This window comes from Typopeltis vanoorti, chromosome 20 (assembly GCF_054136105.1).
Source record: "Typopeltis vanoorti isolate ZY-2024b chromosome 20, IOZ_Tvanoo_1.0, whole genome shotgun sequence".
NCBI classification, from domain to species: domain Eukaryota; kingdom Metazoa; phylum Arthropoda; class Arachnida; order Uropygi; family Thelyphonidae; genus Typopeltis; species Typopeltis vanoorti.
The window spans coordinates 54,363,446-54,390,657 of record NC_143568.1 but is presented as its reverse complement, the minus strand read 5'-3'; the positions used below and the strand labels follow the sequence as shown (position 1 = coordinate 54,390,657).

Genomic DNA, 27,212 nt, shown 5'->3' with positions numbered 1-27,212 from the left:
TGGGGGGGGGGGGGGGTGGGGGGGGGGGGGGGTGGGGGGGGGGGGGGGTGGGGGGGGGGGGGGGTGGGGGGGGGGGGGGGTGGGGGGGGGGGGGGGTGGGGGGGGGGGGGGGTGGGGGGGGGGGGGGGTGGGGGGGGGGGGGGGTGGGGGGGGGGGGGGGTGGGGGGGGGGGGGGGTGGGGGGGGGGGGGGGTGGGGGGGGGGGGGGGTGGGGGGGGGGGGGGGTGGGGGGGGGGGGGGGTGGGGGGGGGGGGGGGTGGGGGGGGGGGGGGGTGGGGGGGGGGGGGGGTGGGGGGGGGGGGGGGTGGGGGGGGGGGGGGGTGGGGGGGGGGGGGGGTGGGGGGGGGGGGGGGTGGGGGGGGGGGGGGGTGGGGGGGGGGGGGGGTGGGGGGGGGGGGGGGTGGGGGGGGGGGGGGGTGGGGGGGGGGGGGGGTGGGGGGGGGGGGGGGTGGGGGGGGGGGGGGGTGGGGGGGGGGGGGGGTGGGGGGGGGGGGGGGAATGTAAATATTTTAGATCTAATTATAAATAATATTGCTACTTGCAGCCCATAAGTGCAACTGGAATAATACAATTAAAGAAAGGAAAGGTGGCACAACCTGTTTTCTTAAGCATGGATGTAGATTATTGTGAAAATCCAGAAGAAAAACTTACAGTCGTTACTTATGTTGAGGATGTCGGAATTGATTATTTCAATAAAACCGTAGTATTCAATGTATATCGCAGAAGTAAGTATAATTTTCTTCCCATATAATATGAAGAATACGAATTTAGGTCTATTATTGAGTTAAATATGTTCTGTACTTACTAATAAAGAATATATATATGGTTTAATTTTAAAAATAGACAACATCTTTTAATTATATATATATATTTTTTTTTAAAAATTAAAGTTTATTCAATTTTAATATTTAGCATAAATTAATTAAAATATTTAGCATAAATATTTAGCATTCATGTTTTCAACATAAACTTTTAAATGCATCTTTAATTTTGTAGAAATCTTATAATTTTCCCAACATAATGTTTGTAACATGGTCACATTTCATTAAACTTCTGTTACAAGCTGTTATTTACAGATAACATTCTTTGGTGGGAACAAATATGGTATCGATTTCATGTGGCTTACACTCATTTGACTCCCATTTGCTACATGCTGATCTAATTGAAACTTGAAACAACAGTACCTTCTGACTTTGAATTATGCATCAAAACTAGTGTGCTGTTTTTTAAAATAGTCATTTTGCAATGAAGAAAAAGTTAATATTATTTCGTATTACTTAAGTGATTAATAGCAACAAAAGACTGAATTTAATTAAAAATTGGCTTGCGGTTGTTTTCGTGTCTGTGTCTTAGAAAGTGAAAACAAATAATAACATTTTATTAACAAAATATTAATATTATTGGTAAACGTGATTTATATATATGAAGTTAAAATATGAAACGTCCTTAATATTCATTTCAGTTTTCATTTTCGTGAAATAATCCATCAATATATTGATTAACAGCTGCGTAATGAAAAGTCTGACTTGTTCATATGCAGCATCCTATACTGAATTTAAAATTTTTTGAACTAAATCGCGCATACTGAATTTCTGAAAGGTGATTTTGCGCTTTGTCAGTAGTATATTGATGAATTTATATTGTATTTTGTCTTAAATAATAACTTTCTTATTCTTGTATCTAGTGGACAATTTCGTCCACTAAATTATTTACATCCAGTTAAAAGTTTCGCTATTAAAATTATAATTCTAGAATATATATCCCTGTTATCATAAATTAAAGAACCAAGAGAAAAAATTCGATAATTCTTGGAGAAAAGGGGAAAACATATGAAAGTCAGGTACAATATGTAAAAAGTAACGCAAGTCTGCTTATCATGTACAAGTAGATGGCGCTGTCAGTGGTATAAGCAAATGAGCCATGGAATAAAAAACGTGCTTTTTGGGGTAGTTTTCCATTTTCCATCTGGAGCGAGAACAAGACATTTCATGATTGCAAAATTTTTGGATTGGCTTCCTGCCAAAAAAAGATGGTAGCCAGAGTCAGGCGGAGATAGCCAGAGATGGTTGAATGTGAGTAGTTCTGTGCTTAACAGATTGTTGAACCGATTCCAAATGACAAACGGCATCGTGAAGATACTCCGATTATCTCCTCACTGAAACAAACGTGCTACCCTAAATCACCTACGATCTGACTTATTGTCAGCTACACGAACATTGGTGTTTGCTTCTACTACTTCACGAAGGTTGGCTGTATGCTAGTCAACCAGTAGTCTGTGTGCCCCTAAGTCACAGAGGAGAACGTTTGAGATGGGTTAGGCTCCACATCAACAGGACTCAACACCAATGTTCATGTAGACAGGTCTCTCGATTTGCTCTACAAATCGATATCAGACATGTTCTGATCTGGAGAAAGCCAGTTACAGGTATTATTCCTCTAGCATTCACGAACGAAAGACACAGTTATGGTAGAAGTAGTCTGATGGTTTAGGGAGGTACCTCGTTTGGTGGGCCTACCTCTACGTGCTTTCCAGCGGAACAATGAATCGTTCAACTTACGGAGACGAGGTTCTTATGCTCATGCGTATGCTGGTGCGATATGGAAGATATTTATCCTACGAGTGCTCATCGAGTGAAACTCGTGGAGCAATATCTTCAAGAAGAGAATATCGTACGTATGGACTGACCAGTTAGGTGTTCTGATTATGTCTACGATCTTCTAGGTAAATGTATTGCTTCTCTTAACCCCTCCACCAAACCACGAGAGACTTGGGAGAGCTTTGCAGGAGTAGCAGTGGTTTTTAATACCAACTGATCTCTTGGACACCATTATAAACAATATGAAACATCGTTATGAGCGCTGCAATTCTGTAAGGTATGACTGTGTTCTTTATTTCACACTTTGATGATCTCATTTTGACCTTTAGTGTTTGACCATTGTCTTGATGTACTGTTACTGAATTAAACTATTCATTTAGAAATTTTATTGGTGTTTCTTTTTACATCTCCTATCTTATTGCTTTCACCAAACTGCATAAAAATCATCACACAGTGTTTGAGTTATCGTGATGTTCCTCGTTGTTTCTTAATTGATGGAAACCAATGAAGTTCAAATTAATCGCAATGACTTCTAACTCAAAATTCGAAAAAAAGTTGAAGAAGATTACAAATCTTTTTTCCCCTGAATTTTAACCCCCGTTTTTTTGCAGAAATGCTCTATACAAAACAAAGTTCATGAGACATCAGACAATAAAACATATTTTTCTTAACTACTACGTTTCATGTTTGTTTAATGTTTTTGAAGTAATAATTGAAAATGTTTAAACCTAGCATAAAAACTTAAATGTTGATCTTTTTATTATTATTTCATCTAATTCGTATCATCTTATTTCATCGTATTTCATCTTTTACTCGTACGGTGTCGAGGATTTTTATTCTTTTAGCCGTAACTCGAGGATAAGGTGGTTAGCCCTATGCCTCCCGGTGTGCCCTATGTCTGTAGATGCGTGTGTTCACTGGCCGGCTTGCCTGTTCTGGGGGCCGAAAAACCGGGTTTCAGGGTGAAAAAAAACAACCCTCTGTATGAACGGACTAACTCACCCTTCGTCGAAAGAAATCAGATAAAGGTTCCTTACGTGACGAGAATTGAACCCAGGTCTTTCCGACCAAAGGTCTTCGTCTATACCGACTGAGCTACGGAAGCTCATTTCCAATTTTTTTTTTATTAATTTTTATATTTTTTTCAACTAATGTGGAAATCCTATTCTGTAGACTTGAAACTTTTCCAAGCCACTTCGAGGCATCAAATAATCGGGATGTTGGACTCACATCGGGCGGTGAAATTCATTTCTCTTCTATAGAAGACAATCAAAAACAGCTACGTCCACTTTGGGATTCAAATCATATCTAGTTGGTTGGAGAATAGATACACTAACCATTCGGCCGGCTGATCATTGATATGAACTTTTCAGATTCCATTAAAAAATAACAAATGATCACGATAAGTTTCATTTCAACCAGATAATTATTGGCTATTTTCTATTAGATCTTCTGGACACCCCAGTATTGACTTCAAAATACATAAGCAAAAGTTTACTTATGTATTGCCAGAACTGTTTCCTTGGTTGTTCACTTCCACCGTTTTTATTAGTTCGCCTGCCGATAGAACAAGAGCACTAAGCGTAGGTAAAGGTGGATGTCTAAGTTGGTTTCCCAGTCATCTGTGTTGAATTTTTTCAGTTGTTTTTATTGGGGGTATTTGCTGGCTTTCTTCAAGAAAAACAGTATTAAGAATGTGATCTGGCCATGTATTTCCTAGTTTTGTTGGAAGTCATGTTTCCCTAAAGCTATTGATGATATTTACTCTTCACTGAGTTGTGATGTTCCATGTCTGACTTGACTGGTTGTTTTGTACAAGCGAATTTTGGCATTTGTGGTGACTAGATTGGATTTGTGCTTTATTTTTACTATGTCAGTTAGAGCATCGATGTAGGAACCAAGGTACTGAAAATCATTTACTTCTTCAAGAACATGGTCATTAGCCTAGTATATCATTCTATTATGCTCTTTAGAACTTTAGTTTTACTGCTATTAATTTCCAACCCAATCAGTGATGCATCTTTACATAAAGTATCTGAGTGGTTTTGGGTAGTCTGAATGTTTCTGTTTGGGTAGTCTGTAGTCTGAATCTGAGAGTACAACATCATCTGCAAAACAGAGACTTCCTATAAGGGTTTGTCCTACTGAATGAAAAAAAAAAAATCAGCTAGCTTTCATGAATTAGATAAAAATCAGCTTTTATTCCGGTAAGCAGCCCGTTTCAGCCCTAACCTTTTCAGATTGAGTGGGCACTTCAATCTCTACTGGCCAATCAGAGATAGCTGACCCAAGGCTATCATTAATTAAGTGGCACACAGTGAAAAGACGGCTAACAAGTGCCGCCATCTGGTGGTGCCTAATTCTAACACAATATTTTAAATGTCTGAAACTAGTGTGGGTTCTACGGTCGATGTTCTTGAGTTTACAGGACTCAAGAAAATTTCGTGTGATGAATATTCCGCGATGATTTTTTCTCACGATGATTTTTCCTCGCGATGAACTGTCTGTGATCCATAAAAAGAAATGGAACCAGAGTCTCCGTGAAGATCTCCAGTTGAAATAAGAAAGCTCTTAGTCATCTGCCCGTTACCCTTTCATGATAATTCTGGTGCGGTTCTGTTATTGCGTTGATTATTTTCAAGGGTATGATGTAATAACTGAGAATTTTGAACATCCTCGTCTATTGATTGAATCAAAGTCTTTTGAGAAATCTATGAGTTTAAGATTAAGATAAGTTTTTATTTATTGATCCTTCTAGCAACCTTCTAGAGCATGTTCAACACTGTCTTAGAAGTTCTTGTGGTCAACAGTATTTCTGTTTTTCAAGAAACGTGCCTTATTTTTGAGTAAGAGAGGTGTTACATATGGTTCAATTCGGTTTAGATGCATTCTGTTATAGATTTTCAGTGTGGCAGGAAGTAATGTGATTCCTCTGTAATGTTTTGGTTCTTTAGATACCTTTCGTTTTGAGGATTGGCATTACTAGGGCGTCTTTCCATTGTGATGGAATGTTAGATTTATAACTAGAGGTCTATTACAAATATTTGATAGTTCTTTCTGATGCTCTTTTCCTCTATGTTTAAGAGTCTCTGATGTTATACCATCCAGTCGAGGTGCTTTGTAGTTCTTTTTGGTTTTTAGTGCAGTTTCAAATTATTGCATTGTAAAACTGTTACACATAATGGAGAGTTCTTTTGGATTATCATTTCTGACAAAGCATCTGTAGTGACGTTCATTAATGAATTATTTAAGTTTTTCGAATAGTTCTTCAACATTAGGGATTCATGTTTGTCTTCAGATATCGTACCGACTTTAAAATTTATCCTGAATCTTTTGAGCTTCCTTTCTTTAGTGCATAACTAATTAGCTATCTGACAAATTTCCTTGGTTTTATATGTATTTTGATATAATTCTCATTTTTGACAAATGGCATTGTAAGGTTTTCCTTGTCATTTAGAAAGGCCATATACTTGATCATTTAATTCTTTTAACTGACTATGTAGATTGTGCGTTCTCTGATTCCTGTATTAATGCTTAATGCTATTGCATTTCTTTATGCGTTTTCAGTGGTGTGTGGCACACATTTCCTTTGAGAAAATGAAGGTCTTTGATGTCCAAAGTTTTTGCTGCTATTTCATGAACGGATTGTACCATGTGAGTAAAGCTCTCGGATGAGTCTTCCATTAATTTGTTTTGTAGTGTTTTTTTTTTCTTCTACGGAGTTTGTATGGTAGGAAGAGTTAGGTCATTCAAGTGATATTTATTATTTATAAGCTGAGACGAAATTTTATATGCACATTTACTATTTTGTGATCAGAGTGTAGTGTGTTTTACATTGTTGCAAGGTCTTCAATTTTGAACTAATCTCACTCACATTCCATTGATTAGAATATGATCATTTGTATTTCAACTTCATATATTCATCCAGACAAATATGTATACACTCTCCCAAGATGGGAGAGTGTATACCTCTCCCATTGCGGGAGAAGTAAACTCAACCCTCCCGCGATGGGAGAGGCCTTCACCCAACAGTGGAGAAGTTACATTCTGTTTTCATTTGTTCATACATAACTTACTTATATAAACAATGAAATATCCCTGGTTGTGTGTGTGTGTGTGTGTGTGTGTGTGTGTGTGTGTGTGTGTGTGTGTGTGTGTGTGTGTGTGTGTGTGTGTGTGTGTGTGTGTGTGTGTGTGTGTGTGTGTGTGTGTGTGTGTGTGTGTGTGTGTGTGTGTGTGTGTGTGTGTGCGCGCGTGTGCGCGCGTGCGTGCGTGCGTGCGTCCTTTTGTTATAAAGAATTTATTGGTCATTTTACAACATTTTGAGCACTGTCCCCCTTCAAAGTACTCCCCTCTACTGGCGATACACCGTTCCCACCGTTTCTTTGTTGGAATGCTTCCTGAAATGCACTTTCTGTGATGGCGCGCAGTTCTCTTATCGCAGTTTCCTGGATCTCCTCCAAGTTTGGAAACGACGTTCTTTCAAGTGGTTTTAAGTTTTGGAAACAGGAAAAAGTCTGCTGGGACTAAGTTCGGAGAATAGGGTGGATGAGGCACAACGGATATCTGATGTTTTGCCATATAACTGCGGATGAAGAGCGACGCGTGAGCCAGCGCATGGTCGTGGTGCAAAATTCAAGTCTGGTTTTCCCACAATTCAGGCCTCTTCCTGCGCACAGCCTCCCTCAAACTCGCTAAAACGTCCTGGTACAACTCTTTGTTTATCGTCTGACTACGTGGTACAAATTCATAATGGACAATGCCTTTCCAATCTAAAAACATAACCAACATCACCTTGATCTTTAACTGACTCACCGTGCTTTTTTTTGGTCGAGGATATCCTTTCCCCACCCACCGCGACGACTGCATCTTTGTTTCAACATCATATCCATAAACCCATGTCTCATCTCCTGTTATGATGTTCTTAAGAAAGTTTTCATTACCATTTGCATTGGCAAGCAGTTCCTGACTGATTTCAACCCAGTTCTCTTTCTGATCGTGAGTCAACAAACGCGGCAGGAATTTTACACTGACGCTACACATCTGAGGTTTTTCAGTCAAAATTTGATGGCAAGATCCTATGCTGATGCCCGCTTCGTCAGCGACTTCTGAGGCAGTTAAACGACGATTTCCACGAATGACAGCACGAACGCTCTCGTCGTCGTCTGTTGATGTTGAAGGTCGTTCAATCCTAGGATCTTCCCCGACCGACATTCTGCTCTTTCTAAAACGCTTAAACCATCCATACCACTGCGTTTGGCTCATATACTCCTCCCCGTATGATTGGTTAAGTAATTGAAATGTCTCTGTAAAATTTTTGCCAAGTTTGCAGCAAAATTTCACACACACACGTTGTTCTTTAAGTTCTTTCATTGTCACTTTGTCACTAATCCGACTAATACCTACCACTAATACCTGCTCACTTCAGCGGATGTAACTCCACGACTATGTTCACATCAGAGCGGGCAAATGCCAGTTTGTCGTTAAAACCTGCCGCTAGATGTGCTCAGTAGCAGCACGCTCTTTGTGCCGGTTGCACGCCATTTAAAAAGTTCGGTCTTTTTGTGAACACGCCTCGTATATATCGTTAAAATTAATTCGGTAATCATTATACGATCTATATAATTGTAATTATGAACACGAACACGTATGTTACATATGTAAGTATATAACTGCATTCACGAATATAATGTTGTATATATTACATATAATCATGTATGTCGTATATAACTGTAATTATGAGCACATTTATAACTATTTCCTAATTTCCTATGTACTGCTATGCGAAGAAATAAAATAAATAAAAAACTGCTTCATGGAAATTTCAGATCGCACCTTGGATGTATCTGCTAGTTGCCACTTAGGTCTCAAGAGAGATCATGTTACCTACGGTTATATATTCGCATATAAAGAGAAAGATTTAGATCAAAGGCAACATTCAAGCTTTTCCGATTTCTCCTTGCTGAATAAGCAATTTAGTATCCAAGTGAGTTTTCAATTTCATTTCATTTAATATTTGTACATTGAAATATAGTAATTGTTAAACTCTAAATTTTGTATATACCCAGATTCGATTATTTCTTTTCAGCATAGGAATCCCAGAGTTGACTTTGACATGACTGGTAATTATCTGGCTAAGAAATCGGTTGTTCGCTTTGATTTATCGCTCAAAGAGACAGACAAACGTTATTCTTCTAGCTACATTATAAATAACGCTAACGCGACTTTAACATTCAGTGCTTATAATCGACAGGGTATGTTATTTAGCATCCTACAACTTTTCATTTAATTTTATTCTGTTAAACCATATTTTAATTAAAAGTTATTGTTCTATTATAAAATGTAATTATTCATTTTAAGTGTCTTTTCCATAATTTAATCTCTTTGTAATTTTTTATTTACTTCTAGGCAGCAAACTGGACAAAAAATTTCGACTTTCAACAGGAGTTGGCCATGATTTGGCAGTTTATCTTTACACTTATTCAGATCAAGGTCATCAAAGTACAGAATTCACAGCTTCTTTGGACCGTGATAAACCCCAAAATTTTGTCGTCAATGCTCACTGGAATCCAGAACAGATCTACACCGATATGGTAAAACCTAGTACTATAGATTTTGCTTCCATTATAACTGCTGATTTATATTTCATAAGGTGTATTCTTGTTGCTGTTGCTGCTGCTGCTGTTGTTGTTATCAGCATGTTATATTCACTGTTTGGCAAAAGCTCTCACTTTTTTCATTCTCTTAGCTCGCAAAATGTCCTCGTCCAGTTGTCTCTTTCTATTCCTACCAGTGGCTGCTCGTGGCTTGAAATCGTGGGGGGGGCTGCAACTTTCGAAATATACATAATACACACTGTAAGTACAGGTGTATACGTGTTTGGATAAAATATCAAAATTATGGTAAAAATTTAAAATAAAAATTAAACATGAAAAATATTGTTTATTATCGATAAAATTATACAGTTTGGTATAATTCAAAATTACTTAAAAATAAAATCCATTCCTTTAATTTTAATTAAAGGAATGGATTTTACAATTTTTGGACATTATAATTAAATCCTTTAATTGTAATGTTCAAATATTTAAAGCGGCGGAGTAAACACGATAAGCACTATGAATACTCTACTACTGGCACTAAACTGCATATAAACAACAGTGGCACTGAGCGACGGACAGTGCAGCATTACGCTAATAGCTCGCATCTCATTATGGCGTGCATATGCTTGCGTGCGTAGCAATATGACACTGTGTTTACCACAGTGCTGCTAGCTTCTTTCGCCCTCCTAAGGGCTACAAGATGGATTTTTATTATTTTTTATACAAAACAAGAAAATTGTATAGTGAGATTTATATAGAATTGTATAGAATTGTATGTTGATGATAAAATTAAATATTACAAGCAAATATAAATAAATTAATAAATATATTTATATATCGAGAAAAATTGAGGGTGCTGCAGTTCCGCAGTGCCTATGATTCCTACCATATCGTTTCTTCACCTCATTCTATGTCTTGCTTCTTCTGAGCATCCAAACTGTGGCAATAGCGGTTAGCTGTCCATCTGTCGTCTTGCATTCTGGTTACAGAATACATGAATACTCATTGATAGTATTCCCAAACCAAACACAACGGTTTGGCTGATGAGAAGATGAGAAAATCATCACTACCAAAAATCACTTAGCTTCATGTCCAATATACGGAAGATTCTAAAAACATGTCGAGTGCAGGTTCAGTCCAGGGGCTATTGAATCAACAGCTTTATTGATCAAGCGATGCATTGAGGTTAGATATATTCTTTATTTTTAAAATAATTCGATTTATTACAGTTATCTATCTTATACGACCACATTGGGAAAGTAATTTGCTGTTTTGATAATTGAAGGAGGCGGTCAGTTATTTGAAGTATAATTCCATGGTGCTGTATGCAAAGTGCATACAGCACCATGGAATTGTACTTCAAATTGTACCTCAGCATAGAAATTGTTAGGAATTTTCCCTCCCATTGTGATGCATTTAGATTTGGTGAAACCAATGACAGAGGATACAGAATTATTGATTTTGCTATTCAAAATAATTCGACAGTTATTAAACAGAAGAGGAGATGGGTACTTGTTTGGGCACACTGGACAGTAGGAGATGTAGTTGTGATTTGAAATTCTGTAAAGAATAAGATGTCTGGTCTAGTACCACTTGTCCTTAATACCCACTAGACAGATATGAAGTAAAACATACAGAATGTCATGCCGGCTTGGTCATGGGACAATCAAAGGTGGCGTTCTCTTTTGGAGACATCAGAAGATCTCATGAAAAATATACTACTGGTACAAGGACCTCTCAACGAACATAAAGATATTTAAACGTGAATTTCGTCTGAGAAACACATTTATGATTTGAATATGGAACGTTTAAATCATTATATCAATTTGGTCAATTCAAGATTCTGCAACAAGAACTAGCACATTATGCATGGCCTATCATTGTTATATGTGTAACAAGATAGCTAAAATCTGAAGAATTAACAACAGTGAAAAACAAACAATTTCTTGACTCATGTACTCCAGAAGTTGAGCAAGAAGGTATTGGTTTCTTCTTCCAAGATAATATTTAGCACTATGTCATAGATTTTAAGCCTGTTAATAGTAGATTTGCAGTAGTGAGATTAAAGAGTAAGCAACTAAATGTATCTATCAAACAAGTATATGCATCAACAACCTCATATCTATCAACAATCAGAAAGTGGATCTCATTTATGACAAATCAATAACCTAATTCGTGAAACACACAAGAAAGATTTTCTAATCGTACAAGGGAATTGGAATGCAAACATTCGAATAGATATAGGAAGGAATTTTCCCCATTTGTGGGCTCTTTTGGATTAGGAGAAACCATCTTAAGAAGAAAAATATCCTAAGAGAATGTAGTATTAATAAACCTTCGATTACCCAAGAAATATTAGACCGTTGTGGTAGTGGAGAAGATTAAGACCAACTCAACACATTAGGAATCACAATGAACATTATAATTATATAAATAAACAGATAAAAAAGGAGATAAAGCTTGCAAAATATAAGTATTATCCAAAACAATGCAAGTAAATTGAGGATAGCCATACAACATCATACCAAATAATCAAGAAATTAATATAGCCTTTTCGTTCGTAAGAGCTGAATAACTGAAGATGAAGAAAAAATAAAAATTGCTTATCATGAAAAGTATGGAAAAGATGATTATGATTCGAGTAAACCATTCAAGTATGGTGATACCTTCTAACAAAATTTAGAGGGTTGTCCCAATGTTAATTTCAATGAACATTGAAATGATGTAGAAGTAGAAAAAGCCATTTTAAGATCAAAAGTAGGAAAAACAGCAAGATTTGACAATATTCCATTAGAACTATTTAAAGAAGAGGGACAACTACTGCTAGTGCACTTCACCAAATTTGTCAAAAGATGCGGAACACTAATATGTGTCCAAAAGATCGGCGAACAGGTATTCCCATTCAAAAAATAAAAATGCAATTAGGACAGTTAGCCTCACCAGCTATCAAATATATTTTTGATTTTTGGACATCTTACTCTCACGTATTAATTAAATTAAAAATGGAATCAACTTTTTCAGAATTTCAGGATGGATATGGAATGACCAGGAGCAATTGACCATATATTTACGCTCGGTATCATTAGAGAAAAAAATATAGAACACAACAATGTGCCACAATTGTATTGACCTACAGAAAGACTCATTCCAATTGTCATGATGCCCTTGAAAATTTTGTAATATTATGAAATAGCAAAATAATACGACTGATTGAATCCTTATACTCATCTTCTGATATGATGGTTGAAATCCAGGGGAATAGAGTGATAGCAGGAGAAAGATTAAATCATATAACATTTGCTGATTATATTATTGCTCCATATCTTTTAGCGGAAAACAAATCCGATCTTCAGGAAATAACTACAAAAGTTAACTCATAATCTGAAAAATACGGCTAAGCCATAAATCCCCCCAAAATCAAAAACAAAGACAAATATCTCTGCTTCTTACCAAGAAGGAAGTATTGTGGCAGAAATTGAAAAAAATTTTATTCGAGAATACACTCATAGAATAAATTGAACAGTTTAAATAACTAGGCAATATCTTCGATAAAGATGGAAGATCAGAAAGAATATTAGAACCAAAATTGCAAAAGCAACAATAGCAAACCAAAACCTAAAAACCACTATGGACCGATAACAACCTTACAATTACACGCAGATCTTAATTCAGTACTACTATACGCGAGTGAAACTTGGACCCTCCTATTTTGGTGTGAAGATGAAGTGAGGTTGCTGGCATGAAATGTTATTGACAACTCTTAATTATACCATATACTGATCGTGTCACAAATTTTGAAGTAAAACAAAGAATCAGTTCTTTCGCCCGTCCAACTGATAAGATCATAAAAAGATTTGAAGAAAACAACTCACCTGGCTTGGTTATATCAGCAGATATACTGGTCTCCCAATTAATAACCTTAGATTACAAGAATCTAAGGTTATTTATTCAACCAATTGGGAATAGATAATGAAATAATATTCTTAATTAAAACTCAGTATCATCCCTCAAAAATGTTAATAAAAATCAATGGCAACTAGCAAACCTTTCAAAATGGAAATAAGTGCGCCGAAACCTTCTAACCTGTATCAGGAATATGAAACAAACTTAGCTTTGGAAAACAGTGGTATTGGAATTGCAGTTGTTGACAATAACCTTAGATTTGCCGAGGACATTGACCAAGTAGAAGAGAATGAACATCAATTACGAATAAATAACAGACAGAGTTTCTAAGGCACTCAGTGATTATGAAATAAAATCTGCATTCACAAAACAAAAACAATAACTTCGGGACAAAGAGCTTATGAAAATTTCACTTAATTACTAAATATAAAGAGCCAAAGGCTCCTGTTTCACTTAATGATGAAATATTGGAATAAATAGAAAAGTTTTCTTACCTGGGAAGTGCAGCACACAGATGGACGCTGTAAACATGGCATAAAAGCGCTCATTTCTGAAGCAGCAGTTGGTCTGTAGAGGTTATTACAGCTGTTTGGAACGACTATAAATTCAACTAACTACAGAATTCTACCTCACCGACACTCTTGTTAATAATTCCTTCTTACTATATGGTTTATGTGAGAATTGGACATTGCTAAAAGGAAGATAAAAAAAAGGCTACTGGGTTTCGAGATGAATTGTCACAGAAAAATTTGAAGATACCGTACACGGCACACGTAACAAATGACGAAGTTAGAATGAAACTCGGCTCCCTCGCTAGAACATAATAGGAAAATAACATCATTCAAATACCTCAAAAACATCTCTTGTATGAGTTGAGCTATTTGGCTAAATCTGTAGTTTGTCTAAAAACAGCACTAGGGATTGTTTAATTTCTGTTAAAAAAACACTGAAGCGATCTAGAATCACCAGGATCGATAAGGAGATCCTGTTAAGGAGATCTCAGGATTGACACAAATGGAAATACTATGTCAGGACTGTCACTTTTATAGTGACTCACCGGTATACATAAGATTATAGCAAAGAAATAAAAGTACCAGAAGTTGGTTGAAATGTAATGATCGGTTAAGTGAAGGACGACAGCTTGATGATAAATTACTATAATTAAAGTGATCAGTTGCAGAAAAGTTTTTTTTTTTTTTCAAAACGTCTTCTTGCTTATATGACTGGATTGCTTCTAGTTTTACTAGTGTATTCAAATGTTCTTCAGAGTTAATCTGATTTGAATAACTCTACAGAATAATTTTGGGTTATGAAGAGTAAGCCTGATTTGTCTATAGTTCCTTAAATCCGACTGACATTTTTTTTTCTTGTTTAAAAAGGACGAGCTTTGATTTAGTTACTGGTCTGGGATAGATTCACTGATTATAACATTGGCGTAGAGTTTCACCACAATATGCCACAATTCTCACCTTCACCATCATCAAATTCCATTCCTAACGTGTACCCTCAAGGGGTATACAGACTATAATGACAATACTACATGAAGAACGTACATCATTAATAACTTCAGATCTAATATATTTGCCTTCTAAGGCACTTTTTACTTTATTGATCCACCTATATCTTGGTCTTCCTATGGGTATTTTTCCTGCCAACCTGGCAGAAAAGAGTTGTTATTTGTTATTCTTCCCTCTCTCGTTCTGTTTAAGAGACCATACCATATGAGATTAGCTCTGCTAACACATTCCTGAAGGCTGACAATGTCAAGTTCTTTCCTAATATCCTTGTTTTTTTAATATGATATTGCCATTGATGCCATCTGTTCACGCACTTAATGTTTCTCAGAACTTTCGTATCTGCGGTCTCTCTAGTCTTTGGTCAAGTGTTTTACTTCTAACCCAGCTCTCAGATCCATAAGTTAAAACAGGTTTGAACACCGTCTTTTATACAGCTAATTTAGTGTTTTGACTAATTTCTCTCTTATTTCATATAAATTTATTCAGTTGATTTTCTGCCATACCAGTTTTGTTGATTTTGTTGTCTATTTCCATATTTAATTGACCATCTTCACTAAAAATCGTGCCTACGTAACTGAAATTCGTTACATGTTTTATAGATTCTCCATTAAATGCATTTGATATTTTCAATGCTTCTGCCTATATTCACTGTCTTTTCCTTGTTATTGCTGACCTTCACACCAAAGCTATTACAACAGTATGAATGTAAGAATCGGGAAGTCATTTATCATTTTTACAATGCCTTGATACGACCTCACCTGGATGGATGTCGGATAGTGAGATATTTAGTTTCTATGGATAGGATCTGGAGGTTATTGAATATCATTAGCTTTGTTTTTCAGGGTTTATATATATGCGGTTTTCGATTAGTCAGCTAGTGATCAAATTGATGTCGTACATATTTGTGTAAGCTATGTCTGCATTGCTGTGAATGGATACTATGACCTTGTCGTCTGAGTATTGGTTACTTTTTAAGAAAAGGTGGCTAATATCGTGTGTGTGTATGTTAAACAGAATGGAAGAAAGAACAGCTCTACAGATTACCGGTAGTTCTTTACTTTGCGCTGATCCCATACGTATGACGTGCTTTCTGTTTTCCATGTATGCTTTGAACTACTGGAATAGACGACTTCCGATTCTGATATGTGTTAGTTTGTTCAACAAAGTTTTGTGTGTCAAACGCTTTTGTTAGGTCAATAAAAACAACTAATACTATTTTTTTTAATCTAACGCTGCTTTTATTAGGTCTATGAAATCTTCCAGAAGTGTTGCTGTTCCTTTATTTTTTTTGAAAACCATATTCTGTTTTTGGGATGATTTGGAATTTTTCAATGATCGTGGAGAGTTTGAGATACATAATGCGCTCCATGATTTCGTTGATTACAGATGTGTTTTTTTTTAATCGACGTTTATTGTCTTTCAAAGAAACGAGTGTAGGGTACATTTTGTTACATGTTACTACAATTATTATTATGATTAGCACAATATAATACTATAATTAATGTTAAAATTAATAGTAATTCTAACAAAAAGCAATTTACAGTTACAGTTTTACACAAAAACAGTTAAACAGCTATTTTTGCATTTTGTCATTTACATTTTAATTTTACAGTTTATTTTTGTTACAATTTACATTAACAATTACTTTTTGTTGGCTAACATGCAATAGATAATGCTGAATGCATTCATTTCACTTTTCATAATAACAATTTATTTATTTATTTTTAAAAATCGACAACATCAACAAAAATGAACAATGAAATTTTACAATTTTACAATTACGTACTATGTGTACATTTCAGTACAATAACTTTATATAACTTTACTTTCACTTTTCATTACCTCGCAGAAAAATTACATATATTATGATATTTCTGCATAATTTCTTACACTTTTCGCTCTTAATAATAACTATATAATTTGCATAATGTGGAGTTCATATAACAGAATAATAACAATCAAAGTAATCGTTTGCGAATATAGTTTGCAAATATAGCAAATATATCATTTACAAATATAGTTTGCAGCCTGTGTAGCTCAGTGGATGTGGCGTTTGCACACCACGGAGCTTGGCCACACGAAAGAAGACTTGATTTCGACTCTAGTCGGCGACTTTCTAGAGGAAATTTTTCTAAGCCTTTTTTCGACCAGTCCCCGAGTTTGTCGATTTCTGGCACGAGCAAGCGGGTTTTTTCTCCTGTAAACTCTGGTTTTTCGTCCCGTAAACTCAAGAAAATCGACCGTAGAACCCACATTATTTCAGACATTAAATACGAGTGTTTGGGTTAAGGACCACGAGATGGCGGCACTTGTTGAGCCGTCACTCTTCACTGCGTGCCGCTTAATTAGTGACAGCCTTGGACCAGCTATCTCTGATTGGGTACAGTGGAGATTGAACTGCCCACTCAGCCTCCAAAAGTTACATAGGGCTAAAAACGGCCTCGCCTACTCCCTATATATACGGGAATAAAAAGGCGTTAGCTGATTTTTTTTTTGATATAGTTTGCAAATATAGTATTAAGTAAGTCTTTAATCATGAGTTTGAAAGTATCTAAGTTGTTGCTAATCTTAGGATCAGGAAGGGACACAAGCAATGATGCACACCTTGTTGTGTATCATTGCTTTTGTTCTTCATCTTCTCACGGCATAATAGACAACGCCATTCGGTACGTTTCGCAGCTTCTTTTGCTTTCCATGTGCTTTCCGAGATCCCGGAGCACTGGTAGTTTTGTCTTCGATAGCAGCCAGAGCAATAGGACCCGTCCCCTTCGTCGCTATATGGCTTATTGCACCTGTTACATCTCATTGTGCTTGGTGACCTTTGAACTTTCTTCCCTTTAGCAACTGCAGTGCAACTTTTAAAATGGTGACGTCCTTTGTTCTTCGTTTGTTGGTGATAACAGCTAACTCATTCTATGACTTTTCAGCACATAAAATTTGGATTCTACGTAGCCGATTTCGATGAATTATATGTCCTTGTCTTCAGTGTAGCAAGTAGAATTAAATAGCAGCACTTTCAAATTAATGACATGAGTTAAACCCTCTTTAAAACTATAAAAACGGGAGCAGCGATAACAGCATGTGTGCATTCATAATGACTACACAGCGCCCTTTGTGATCTATGTATAATAATAATAATAATAATAATAATAATAATAATAATTCTTTTGTCTTCAGGTGAGTTCCCGAAAGGCACTTATGAAGATTAAAGACTATATCACAAATGACATACCCACTGAGGTGTTGAGCCGATGCATTAATGCCACGTACGGAGCTGCAATAAGGCTTTGTGCGCATGTAAAAAACGCAATTAAAAGTAACTTCAAGCATTGGTATGAAGAAGATAAGCTTAATGTTGAAGTCTTGAAGAAACAGTTTAAAGAGATATACAGACAGTTTCAGTAAGTCACCCATTAATAATAACCCAAAACGCCCATTGGAATGCTTATTTTTACTTAAATATTACTAATTAAGGAAATCATAGTAAGTCAACAGTTAATGTTATCAGTGGATGCTATCTTTAATTAATTAGAAAAAGATTGTTTTTAGTTAATTAGTTAAAATCGGTTGAGAAATATTAAGTATTAAGTAAATACATTAATAAATAAATACATTTTAAGAGGTAATTATTTTATTTTACGTTTATTTGAAACATTGTCTGATATTTTACAATTTTTTTTGTTAATGATCGATTCAGTACTGTATATATTTCGATTTACTTTGGTAAAATCTTTACCATTCATCATCTTCCGTATCAGCCTAAAGATGGTTAAGATTTACCGTGAACAACAGCTTTCCAGTCCAATCTATCAGCAGCCAAGTTATTTAAATTTTGGTAACAGTTCACACTACTTATACTCTTGATGTTTTCTATCCATTTACTTCTGGAGCTTCCCAGGTTAACTGTCCTTCTACCCTTCCGGTTTGGAGAATTTGAAGAAGCCTTTTAGTAGGCATTCTGTACACAAGTTCATATCATTAACTGTTTTTCTATTATTCTTGTTATTTTTAAAATATGGTACTCACTGATCTCCTGATTGATTTTAATTTCAGTCCATGATGTTTTATTTGTTTTCCTCAAACGCTTGTTTCAAAGTCTGTCTGTCTGTCAATCGGTCGGTCTCTCTGTCTGTCTTGGGTCTATTAATAACCCTAGTCTCTGAGCCATAAAAGAACCGTGAACTACTCGTATACTATTGAACCATTGAACTGTATATTTTGATTTCAAGTTTTTTGGAGAGATGAGTATTTTTCAATATATTTTTAAGTTTGGAGACAAGACCAGATTTATTCTACGTTTAGCAATTTCTTAAAAATTTAGCCTCTCTGTGATCAATGTGCCTAAGTAATTGAGCTTTTAACCTCTTCCAGTTTATTTCATTCTACTTCAAAGTTAAGTTCTCCATTTCTGTCTATTGCCATTGTTCTGGTTTCACTAAAATTTATGGCATTACATAGTCTGTACAGATTTTATGGTAACTTTTCAATCATATACTTTGAAATTTTCCTGATTACCTGTGAAAATTCTATATAATCTTCATATTTTATATGATGTAACTTTAATCATTCATAATCATCTCTATGCTTTTGGGATGAACTCTTTCACTATTTCTTCTAGACACAGGTTAAACAAATATGTTAAAAGCGGACATAACATTATGATACCGTTTTCGACTATACTGGTTATACAGAAGTTTCAGCTGCTCGAAATTTTATTGTTGCCATAATATTTTAACAGTACCGCAGGATGATTTTGAGTATTTAATCTCTCTTTATTTTTTGTTTAAACATTTCATACAATATATTTCTGCATAATGAGTTAAATGCTTGCTTAAAATTTACAAATAAGCGTTAAAGATTTCTTTTTTTACCCGTAGTGTTTTTGAATTTTATAAGACAACAGGATTGATGATTACTAACGCTATTTTTTCAAAGAGACAGTCAAAATATTTTTGGATTATATGTTAGTTAAATATGGAAAACATCATTTCAAAACGGAAAATCTTTAAAGGAAGTGCACCTCAATAGATTCTGATCATAAAATTCTTATCAGCAAAAATAAAGTTTTAATTCAAAACTAATACGAAATACCTCAAAGGCTTGACACCGGAAGAGGTTAAAAACTCAATTACTTAGGCACGTTGATCACAGACAGGCTAAATTTTTAAGAAATTGCTAAACGTAGAATAAATCTAGGCTTGTCTCCCGCCAAACTTAAAAATATATGGAAAAATACTCATCTCTCCAAAAAACTTAAAATCAAATTATACAGTTCAATGGTTCAATAGTATACGAGTAGTTCACGGTTCTTTTATGGCTCAGCGACTAGGGTTATTAATAGACCCAAGACAGACAGCCGATTCACAGACAGACTTTGAAACAAGTGTTTGAGGAAAATAAATAAAACATCATGGACTGAAATTAAAACCAATCAGGAGATCATTGAGTACCATATTTTAAAAATAATAAGAATAATACAAAAACAGTTAGTGATATGAACTTGTGTATACAGAATGCCTACTACTTCCAGAATGGCAGCGTTAAATCTTAAATCACAAACATTTTTGGGGAAATGGGAAAATGTAATACTAGATGCAATAAAGCAAACATTACAGAAAAAAAAGACAATAATAATAATTGCCTTATTACTGAAATAATACATCCGTATTTTGTTTTTTCATATTTTTCATAAGAAAAGGATATAAGCATAACTTTCTACTAAAAGCACACATGAATTGATGAGTTAAAAAATAAAATTACATATAAAAGTGAAAAAACAAAATTAAATTTGATAAATCAAAAATCAAATATGTCAGAATAACACAATAGAATAAAATTCAAAAGCACACACTAGAAGTAAAAGATATAACAAGCAATTTGACTGATGAAGTTAAAAATAAATTCTGAAAATGTTAAAAATATCAAAGATAATTATATATAAATATATAAATAAAAGATTAAAATATGACCCTAAATATTAAAGATTCTCGTAGAAATAGATGCTGTGATCACCACTGAAGCGCTGGGTAGACATGAAATATTGATAGTTTTGGAAGTATGGAGGAGAAACAGCAAAGCATTATTTAGTGCAAATATTTAGCCAAGTTTTATCTGGGAAAAATCCCAATGACTGGAAACTGAGAAGAAAAATTCTATTGCGTTAAACAATTCAGTACCGGGATGTGCAAATGATAGTTACAGACATAAATTATCAGAATTTATGCAAAATAGAATTAGTTCTGCTTATGAGCAACATTTAAGAGAACAGAAGATGGGATTTAGGAGAGGGAATCTACAATTCATCAATCTCGTTTATAATTAGCTGAATTGAAGTGAAAAAAAAAAACACCTCAGAAATCTTTACCATTAACCAAACTAATCGGTTTATTGTAAACCTTTTCGTCATAATAATACTGTATGGAAGCAAATTATTTAAAAAAATTATTGGCGTGTAACTGTTTAGCTCAGACAAGTATGACAGGCACGTTGGCTGGCCATTGTGCAAAAGCACTGTGAACACATAATACAGTATATTGAAATGTCTGTTCGGAAAACTGTTATTGCTTAAGATAAAAATTATATTATTTAATGTAAAATCAAGTATGATATGATTTCATCATTTAATGTAGAAAACAGATAATTATACAATATCAACTGCGAAATAACTGGTCTCCTATAGTGAGGTGGCTCACACAGTTCTATTAGTTGTATCAGTTTAGAAAACATTTTCTTTCTTCGGATGCTTTTTTCTATAGATTGTACTATATAGGTGTACTATTATAAACATCGCTACCATTCAGGTTAACACTGTGAACAAACTTTTTCTAAGATTCGATGTATAAATAAATAAATATCAGCGTGAAATAAGAACTAGTATAGACACTAATAATCATGTAGATAAGAGCTGTGCACGCAATTCATTCATTTCATGACAGTTCGGCCCATGAATAGTTATTTACCAATTACATCAGTAACGTGGATGAGCTAAGAGTCACAGGAGCCTTACTCTAAGTAGCAAGGTTCCCAATATGTGCATTATTTAGTGCGCATGTCGAACATGAGCACTAAATAATGCTTTGCTGCTTCTCCTCCTCCATACATAGATTTATTTAAAAATATAACTTAAACGGCTTTGTTTTAATAACGATTCTCTCTCTCTCTTTCTCTCTCTCTCTCATTACTGAATAATAGAATATTATTTTTATGTATTTTCACAAAGTATAAATATAGCACTGTTCTGAAATTGTCCATCAACTTTTTCTTCTACAGAGACAGTATTGTGGTGAACTTCATGAAGAAATATTTCATTAATCCTATCAAAAACTTCAACCGCTACATCCACAGAGAGTTGGATACAATATTTACAGAATCGCACAAAGAGAAAATTCAAAAATTTAGAACGTCACTTATCTGGTGGCTTCGAGCTCAATGTACCAAAGGGACTGTTTGCTACTTATTGAAATACATCAAGGAAGGAGGGGAATCGAGTGAGATTATTAAAACAACGTTCAATTCCTTGAGTGAAATTTATTACAGATTATCAGTAACTCTTCAGAAACCTTTGCAACGTAAGTATGAAGATCCTGATGTTATTTTCTAGTGTTACATAAAATTCTAATTCTCGATGTTATATGTTTTTGTCTTTTGACTTTCAGATCACATGAGGCAGTGGCCGTCGTCCATATTAAATAACATCAATAAAAGCTTAAACAAATTCAGAAGTACACTGTCAAAACTCGTTCTTGTGAGAAAGACTCGCGAACACTGGAACCATCTGTGCAAGAAAATTGAGATTTATAGCAGGAATCAGTGGGAAAAGATTCATCGTGTCCTAGAAGAAAGTGCCTGTAAAATATTCCACCAAGGAACAATAAGCGAATTTAATAATTTATTTTACAAGTTTTTCGAAGAGGTATAATTTGTTCTCTAAGTTTTATAATGCTTTTATGGTGAAAATAGTGTGATATTATCTCCACAAAGAATCATAAAATAATTTTTTCAAACATTTTTTCAGATTAAGAAAGCACATGTAAATCATCAACTGTTAGGAAAAATTCGACACATCATGAGAAACTGCATTGTTGCTTTCTTGACAGATCCTGTTCGAGTAGTAGAGTTTGATCCTAGGGTCGGCCATATGAGAGCACAAGCAAGATTTCCTGATCAGTTTCCCAATAGTTCCTTTCACAGAGTACAATCATCAGGTGAGTTATGTACATAACATTATTCCGAATCTATTTTAATAAGGCTGTGATTTCCATTTGGACGCTTATATTAACACGTAAGTTTTTGAAGAATATAAAAGCTGATGATATCTTAATAAGCCATAATGCTAATTATCAGCAGTTATAATTTGTTAGAAGAGTTAAATATATAACACTTTTAAAAGCTTCATTCAGTTAAAAAGTTTCGGAAGACAGCTATTTAAAAGCAAATGAAGTATTTCTTTTGAACTGATTTCATATTTTGAAGTTGTTAATTTTTCATAAACAGCGTAATACCATACGACTTTCGAACTTCTTTATCATTTTAGATTTGGAATTCTTGAGTTTATATCTTAATTTTTAAGTACTTTTAAAAGGTTTATATAATGTTGAAAAATATTTATTCGAAACCAAGATTATTCGACGTAATGATATTATTTAGAGTTATTTTACACAAGAAAATAAAACCGCGCTTTGTCGATTTAGATTCATATTTACGGAATTAGATATACTGTATTTAGATATAATATTAGACTGAGCCTCCGTAGCTCAGTTCAGTATAGACAAAGCCCTTTGGTCGGAATGACCTTGGTTCGATTCCCGTCAGTGACGTGAGGAACCTTTATCTTGTCTTTCGACGAAAGGTGAGTTAGCCGGTGTCATACGGAGGTAGGGGTTTTTTCACCAGGAAACTTAAGTTTTTCATCCCCCAGAACAGGCAAACCGGCTCCGTGAACACACGCCTCTACAGACATGGGACACCTCCAGAAATAAGAAATAATAAACCTATTCCGTAGGATTTCGGTTCCGAATGCTTACACGATAAAATGTGTGTGTGTGTGTGTGTGTGTATGATCAACGCGTGAGCGTAAATTAGGATAGGATAGGTTAATATTAAATTAGATATTTTCAGATTAGATCAGGCGTTATAACACAGGTGTAAGTGGAAATGCATATTATTCTAGATTCTAACTTTTACCTTATTAAAAAAACAGTTGAAGTTCTTGTCGTTGACTAATATTTAATGCTGTCTTTCCTAAGTATAATTTTTACATAATAGAATATAATATTACCAGTAACTGAAGATTACACTGAAAGATATGCAGTATATGCATACTACTGTATAATACACGAACGAAGAAAGCAGCAATGACCTCCATATTGCGTCCCAAACATGTTCCTTGGAGTTGAGATCGGGAAGCGTGCTGGCCACTCGATTCGATTAACATCCTCTGTCTGCAGAAGTATCTTCACTGCTCGTGTGCGACAAGGCTTGGCATTGACATCCATAAAACTGAATTCTTGGCCTACAGTTGAAGAACGTTGCAATATCGTTCACTAGTCATAGTCCCTTTTTTTCCAGCACTTGTAGCCCGGGACTTCCATTAAGTATAATGCCTCCCCACACTATGACCACAGCATAGTCTTAACTATCCCTTTTACGAACATTCTCGCGATAATAAGTAGTACCACTTTCACGCAGGATCAAATGTTGTATAGAATCGGAGGAAAGACTATAAGAACTCTCATCCGTAGATAGTACATTAGCCCATTCGTGCCGTGTTAAATTTTTATGGATACAACGCCACTGAAAATGTGCTCTACAATGAGCTATGGATAAAGGAATGCAGACTACAGGCCTTCGCGCGTATAGATATGCTTGTCGTAGACGTCTTGCCACAGTTTTTTTTCTTGCTAAATCCGTACCTGTGCTTGAATGGAGCCGACGTGCAAGCTGACCTGCTGTGGTGCGTTTATTACGTTTTGCTGTTATAACCAAAAATCTGCCTTCCTGCTCCGTGGTAGAGTGAAAGCAGCCTCTTAACAAAGCAAACGTCTGGAACTCGTTCCATTGGTTTAAAACGTTGTCCAGAGCCTGGATACAACGCTATGTGAGATTCGAAACTCTCTAGATATCAATAATTCTGCAGCATTCTTGAAGCTTTCCAATAATTCTTCCCTGAGCGAAATCATCTGGATAATGTCTTTAGTCTCTGGAGACATTGCAAGACATCAAAGTTTGCAACTTTATATCTTCACGAAAAGAGCTTCCTTCAAACGCAATTCACTTAGATCAGTCTTTTGCCTTTTATCCTGTTGAGTGCTACCAGGTGATCCCTTTGTCGCGATTCGAAAATCTGAATGTGTACCTGCTTTCTACTCGAAAATCGTCAGTTATACAAATTTTCCCCAAGCTGATTCGTCTGAATTTGCGGTTGTAAATTTCAGAAAGAGTATTCATCATCAGATGTTGGACACATATAGTTTTTTGTTGTTTGTTTCTTTCTTTTTAGCAGAAAATATATATATATATATATTTTTTTTTTTTTTAATTTCTGAAAAATATATCTAGTGTGTAGATAGACATGCGCAGAAGACATACACGGACTTTACTCTGATATAACTGCAATGTCTGGAAAATAGTGAGCTACATAAAGATATCTCACAATTTCCGACACGCTTCATTTATATCAGACCCTGGTATTTACAAAGAAATTATAATCAGAAACCATTGTATATACTTTTCTATTTAATTTTATTTTGTTTTATTAATTTACTGCAGGATACCATGACTACAGTTCTCCATCTTCCGAAGTTATGGTTGACAGATTGCAAGAACTTTTGGAACCGCTCCCTTTAACAGATTGATGACTGTATATACCTAGTGTCTCTTAGTCTATTTATTTATTCTTGTTTGTTTTGTTTAAAAGTCTTCTGTTATCTCGCAAATAGCAAAATATGATGTTTCATGCCGAATAATATTCTGCGAGAAGAAAATCTTTTCAGTTTTTGTACAATAAATCCATTCTGTTTTTGTATTTTTTTATTATATTTTTAATTAAATGCATAAAACAATAAATAGCTAGATACGATTCGTAGCACTTATAAATATCAAAATATCCAATCTTGAGTTATCCACTATTGAGAATTTATATGAGAAAAATTACTTCTTAATTTAGGAATTATAAAGGAGTAGAAAAATATAGTGAATGCACAGCAGCCTCTTTTTTTAAAGAAGTCGTTTGAACTGTGACTGGGGTTGTCATCAAGCAATGAGCTTGAAGTAAGATTAGCATTTGAGACTTATTTTGTTAGTCTGAAACCGCCTAGAACACTTTTAATCATCATTTTAACTTCTAAGAGAATATGTTTTAAAGGCCACAGGAATTGAAATGTGAAACAAAATAACTTCTCAATGAACCCAATTATAACCAAAGATAAGATATTTTGAAAATTTTTGGGGCTCTCTCTTCTTACGGACCAAGGTAGTCCTACATTTTCCAGGTATTATCAATCATGGTCAAACCGAAAACATTTTATCCAAATGGAGAAGGAAACCCCCCCCCCCAATATCTTTGGTACTTATTAAAGTAAGTGATATCTTTTATGAATAATTTATATGCAATTCATATATTTCATCTATTCACGTTTAGGAATGATTCATATTCGACGTATTTATTTCATGCATGCATATGAAGCAGTTATTCTTATATAGAATTTTAGGAATAATTCGCAATCGGAAAGACTTTTTCTCAAAATAATTAATGTTTTCAATATTAATTATTTTATTACGAATTTGACTAGAATATTACACTAAAACTTTTCAGGTGCTTTTCCATATTCTCATCCTGTCATCGCTTGGTTCATTTAAAAGCGACTGCTTGTCTGATAATTTTAAAAATGAATGGAATCACTTTCTCTCTACATAATATCGATGTTTCCTCATTTTTCATTTAAGTTTCTTTTTGTTCATTCCTTCCATGACAGATGTAAACTTATCCAATATTTAAATACTACGGTTGGGCTAAGGATTATATATTTCAGGACAGCTCTAGACAATTGTTTCAAATGCTTAAAAGATAGCCAGTTTTATACGAAGATGGCACGGTTATTCTCCCTGAAACATGCGTTTTTCCCACAAAGCAGTCAAACCGTCCAGAAGAACACACGCAGTTTACAGAACATAATACATAGACATAAAAATCAAAGATGTAATAATCAAAAGCCTGACAGTTTTTTTCGTTGCTTCGCCCGTAAATCTGAAATAAAAACAATAGCAAGGTATACTTTAGGTCTCCATTATAATAAATTGGTTTAGATTCTTTGTTGCTAATGGCATATGGAATAAATGCTTCCATGTTTTAATAGTAAAAAATCACGCCTAACGAAACAAGCAAAGAGTGCATATTCCAGTGGTATCATGCTCATCACTAATTCTAAACCTTTATCCCGTCCAACGTACATGACAAATAAACAAATTGCGCTTTCAGCTGGAGGCACGTTGGAAGAGTGATGGGAAGAAACGTGAAATACAAGACACTTTACTTGAATTTTAATTTTTTTTTTAAATGAGAAATAAACAAACAAACAGAAAACAGGCGGAGCGCATCTA

General features: G+C 35.2%; 1 protein-coding gene across 2 annotated transcripts; it reads left to right on the top strand.

Moving 5' to 3' along the window:
* The first annotated feature begins 547 nt into the window (after window positions 1-547).
* LOC150095446 (uncharacterized) lies at window positions 548-25,638 on the top strand. 2 transcript variants are annotated; one of them, XM_090410520.1, is made up of 9 exons: window positions 548-724; window positions 8,425-8,582; window positions 8,685-8,850; window positions 9,005-9,189; window positions 17,793-18,016; window positions 21,885-22,183; window positions 22,271-22,527; window positions 22,630-22,819; window positions 25,383-25,638. In XM_090410520.1, the coding sequence occupies exons 1-9, from the start codon at window positions 610-612 to the stop codon at window positions 25,466-25,468; spliced, it is 1,680 nt and encodes a 559-aa protein (XP_090266646.1). In that variant the 5' UTR covers window positions 548-609; the 3' UTR covers window positions 25,469-25,638. The 2 variants fall into 2 exon arrangements, with proteins under 2 accessions (XP_090266646.1, XP_090266647.1); XM_090410521.1 differs by having other exon boundaries at window positions 8,685-8,854; window positions 9,009-9,189.
* The last annotated feature ends 1,574 nt before the right edge of the window (window positions 25,639-27,212 follow it).